Source organism: Microtus ochrogaster, chromosome 18 (genome assembly GCF_000317375.1).
Source record: "Microtus ochrogaster isolate Prairie Vole_2 chromosome 18, MicOch1.0, whole genome shotgun sequence".
Lineage (NCBI taxonomy): Eukaryota > Metazoa > Chordata > Mammalia > Rodentia > Cricetidae > Microtus > Microtus ochrogaster.
The window spans coordinates 25827969-25832228 of NC_022020.1; the positions used below are offsets into that span (position 1 = coordinate 25827969).

Consider the following 4260-nt stretch of genomic DNA (forward strand, 5'->3'; position numbering starts at 1 on the left):
AAAAGAACAATTCACTGGGCAGTGGTGGCACATGCCTTTTTAATCCCAGCACTTGGGAGGCAGAGTCAGGAGAATCTCTGTGAGTTCAAGGCAGGCCTGGTCTACAAGAACTAGTTCCAGGACAGCTAGGACTGATACACAGAGAAACCCTGTCTCAAAAAACAAAAACAAAAAAAAAACAAAACAAAAGAACAATTTATATTCAGAAAAGGGGACAACAATTTAATTTTGTCAGAATAACACCAATCTCTATGGAGCTGGTTTCCCCCAAAACTCAGAGAACTGTAAAATAATGCATTAATCTTTAATTTAATTCAAAATTGAGCTTATTAATGTCTTTAATTTCAGCGATGGGGAGAGATTCAATACAAGATTTTTCTGCCTATCCAATTAACTCTCAGAAAACTCTCTTCAGATCCTTGGATCTCTAATCTGTGCTTCTATTGCCCTCTGGTTACTATTGACAGCACCAAAATTAAATGAAAATTTCAAGATTGAGATTCAGTTACTCATTTTCAAAACATGATTTCATGGGTATATACTATCCCTCATTTTTTATTTAAAGACAACAAATCAGGAATTAGACACCTTCTTGAAAACCCACTGTCCAATTTTAATGCAAAACAATAATATTTTGGTTAATGATATCCTTAAGAATGAAAACATTTTCTACTGATCTTCCATCACTCAATACTCTTGATTATATGTGTGGTGTCATCAGCTTCTCAGTTATTATATGTAAATCCCTTTTTCTTCCACACTTGCTTTCCCCCAGTTTTATTAGAAAAGTGATAAGTCTAATTTTATTTTAGATTACTTCATTTATTCATCATGTTCTGACATTTGCTATTCCAGAGCTCAAGAGTCATGTAATACACGGCAGTTTCTATAGCTCTCCTCCCCCTTTACAACAATTCCACTTGGCATAATTTATATCAACCAGCACTTACCTCCCAGTGGTCATCTTCCGCTTTTGATTTGGACAAATCAAATCTCTTTCATCTGCAGCCATTCCATGTCGTTATGGATCTCTATGTCCTAGGGGAGAGAACAAACACTGAAGCTGTCTAGTCATCTTTCCATGGCCTTAGTCATCCTCGGTGATGATGTTTTATCAGCTTCTTACCTTCTTTTGGAGGCTCCTTCATGCTGTCCTGGCTTCACACTGACCACACTAATGGTCTTTAAAATAGAGACTGGAGTCTCATAGTCATTTGCACTTGGATTTCAAAGGATCTAAGTTTTAAATAAGGGCGTTGGCTCAACCTTGTCACACATGGGTAGAAGTTCTGTTTCATTCTTGTAGTTGTGTGTGAGCGAGACCCAACCTGCCTCGGGGCTTACAATTCTGTGTTTTCTCTAAGACGCAATGGCCTCAGAAAATGTCACCTTTTTGCTAGATTAATTGTGTCCTTTAAGGTGCTAGAATGAGATCCTGGGAAAATATTTTTCTAACTTAATCGATGAGTGAAAGTCACATGGAGAGCCGGGTGGGATGACCTTTAATCTCAGTGCTGAGGAGGCAGATGCACATGGATATTTGTGAGCTAGATGCTTTCCTAATCTATGTGATGAGTTCCAGGAAGCCAGTGCTACACAGAGAAATCCTGTCTCGGAATGAAACTAAGCAAAGCAATGCAAAACAAAACAAAACAACAACAACAACAACAACACACACACACACACACGGAAAACTCACAGCAGCAATCTAGGCAATAAATGTGCAAATTTGATTATGCTCTGAAGCAGTAAGCTACCACCCAAAATTCCTGTTCTGAATGAGCGGTTGCTGTATTTATGTTCTCGTGAAAACATGACATGAACTTGATACTTCAAATAGGGGTCCCTTCTCATAAAACCATATATCGAATATTACTGTTGAAAAAAATGAACATCAGATCAGCAACTACTAAAAAACTCATTCATGGGAGGCAACTGTGACAAAACTAGGCTAATATAACCACGGGAGAGAAAGTTATGTACCCATGCGTCTTTCCAGCACTGATTTGAAAAGCCTCAACAAAATACTGGCAAAGCAACACCAACACCAAATGAGATTATACCCCGCAGTTGCAAAGGATTGACCCGGGAACATACTGACTTGACACAACAATAACATTGAAAAAGGCTTTGTGGGCAAAAGGACACAATTTTCTCAATGCACAAAACATTTTAGAAAATTAATAATTGGAAAAGAAAACATCTATATAGCTATAGATGGAGTAACTTCACATCCTAAATAATCTACAAAAACGCAAACACTGATAAAAAACTCAGCAAGTGTGTAGAAGGCAAGAGCATTGCCTTAAAATAAACTATTTCTGCATATTAGCATCGGACAAACTGGGAACAAAGAAAAGTTTCTTGGACTCAAAAGGAAGAAGAATCTTAGAGAGGAAGCAGACGGTGGTGTAGATGAACCTTCATACAGAAGGGCAGACGACACTGCAGTAAAGCACAGCAGGCCTCTGTGAGGAGGAAGGGTACATGGATTGAAGACGCCATGTTGTGAAGATTACCCTCAAACTAGTCTACGACTTAATGGAATTCTTACCCAAAAGCCAGTTCCTTTTTTCTCAGTAGTTGCTAAGTGTCTCTAAATTTTTCACAGGAAAGTGCAAAAAGTCCTGTTACAGCCAAAAAATATTGAAGGAAGAACAAATTTAAGGAAATATTATAAATTAGAAATAAAATCTTTGGATGATTTTATGTCTTAAATACATAAATACTATTTTCTATTTGAATACAGAAAATATTTTTTTTAAGTTTTAGATTGCATCAAAACTTAGAGCACCAAACTGCTTCAAATACTTTAGAACCAGAAGGTTAGACAAGGTCAGATTCTGGTGTGCGCTCAGCGTTATTGCTCTCGGGTGGTCAGCTGATGAATTAGATCTATGCGCCTGTACCTGTGCATTGGAGCATGTCAAAAGTGAATTCCCTCTATAAGAATTTACACTAATCACACATAGACTGCTGGAATTAACCATGTAACTCTTCTTTTTCATCACTGTAAGAAAGTACTTTTAGAAATATGAATCTGTGTTTTGCTTACCTGATCATTCCAAACTTAAACAAATGAGTTCGAAGACTGGCTGTCTTCTGGTTTGCGCTCATCATTCCTCTCATGCACAGTTGTGGACAGCCTTACAAACTATGCAGTTTAAGGAAAAAACAATGTTGGCAAAGGAAAGAAAACATGCACACTTTCAACGTGGCATTAATTTGGAGAGTAAAACAAGTGTTGTGACTTACAATTAGAACGGCTTCAGTTTCCTCAAGAAAACACAGGGTGGCGCTGCAGGCTAAGCTTGTGATTAAAAAGCACTAAAATACCCGGAATCACTGTTGAGAAAACAGAACAAAAGACGCAGGCAAGAGCTTTGCATGCACTACAGAGCTATGAAGGGGCTTGGACAAGGATATACTGGATTAATGTAAGATTAACAGCAACGTTGTGAAGATCCCTCCTAAAAAGAAACCAGAAACCAGCGTTTTAAAGCACTGGGAGACTGCTAAAGGATTGGATGCAAGCACTCACTTTCCCAGCATGGAGAAGATGGAGAGAATTCACCCAAACAGGCAAGTCATGGCTTTTATTTTTATGCTGGTTTGGGTTCAGGTTTGGAGTGAGCCAACAACTCGGTACTCTATCATGGAGGAAACAGAAAGCGGCTCCTTTGTAGCCCATCTGGCCAAGGACCTGGGTCTGAAATCTGGGGACCCGGCAGCCAGGTCTGCACGGGTGGTGTCTGATGATTACAAGCAGCGACTGCTGCTGGATCCCGAGACTGGAGATCTGCTTCTGAGGGAGAAACTAGACCGGGAAGAGCTCTGTGCCTCTGTGGACCCCTGTGTGCTGCATTTCCAAGTGTCTTTGGAAAAACCAGTGCAGTATTTTCAAGGAGAATTACTGATCCAGGACATAAATGACCACTCACCAGAATTCCCAGATAGGGAAATGCTTTTGAAAATACGAGAAAACAGTCAGCCAGGCTCACGGTTTTCATTAAAACTAGCTCAGGATTTGGATGTGGGCAACAATGGGCTTCAAGAGTACACAGTCAACCCCAACTCTCATTTTCATGTCCTCACTCGAAATAATAGTGAAGGCAAGAAATACCCAGAATTGGTGCAGGACAGAGCCCTGGACAGAGAGGAGCAGGCAGAGCTGAGCTTGACCCTCACAGCTCTGGATGGGGGCTCTCCACCTAGGTCAGGAACAGCCATGGTTCGAATCCTGATCCTGGACATCAATGA

At 40.0% G+C, this 4260-nt stretch overlaps 2 protein-coding genes across 2 annotated transcripts in view; both read left to right on the top strand.

Moving 5' to 3' along the window:
- The window catches only part of LOC101983348 (protocadherin beta-4-like), a 22031-nt gene that overhangs the window by 15505 nt on the left and 2266 nt on the right, over positions 1-4260 (top strand). The window lies entirely within an intron of this gene.
- On the top strand, positions 3131-4258 carry LOC113457089 (protocadherin beta-4-like; the record flags this gene model as incomplete). The annotated part of the gene is made up of 1 exon (XM_026783563.1): positions 3131-4258. A coding segment is annotated over exon 1 (708 nt), but the record flags the coding sequence as incomplete, so codon positions are not given.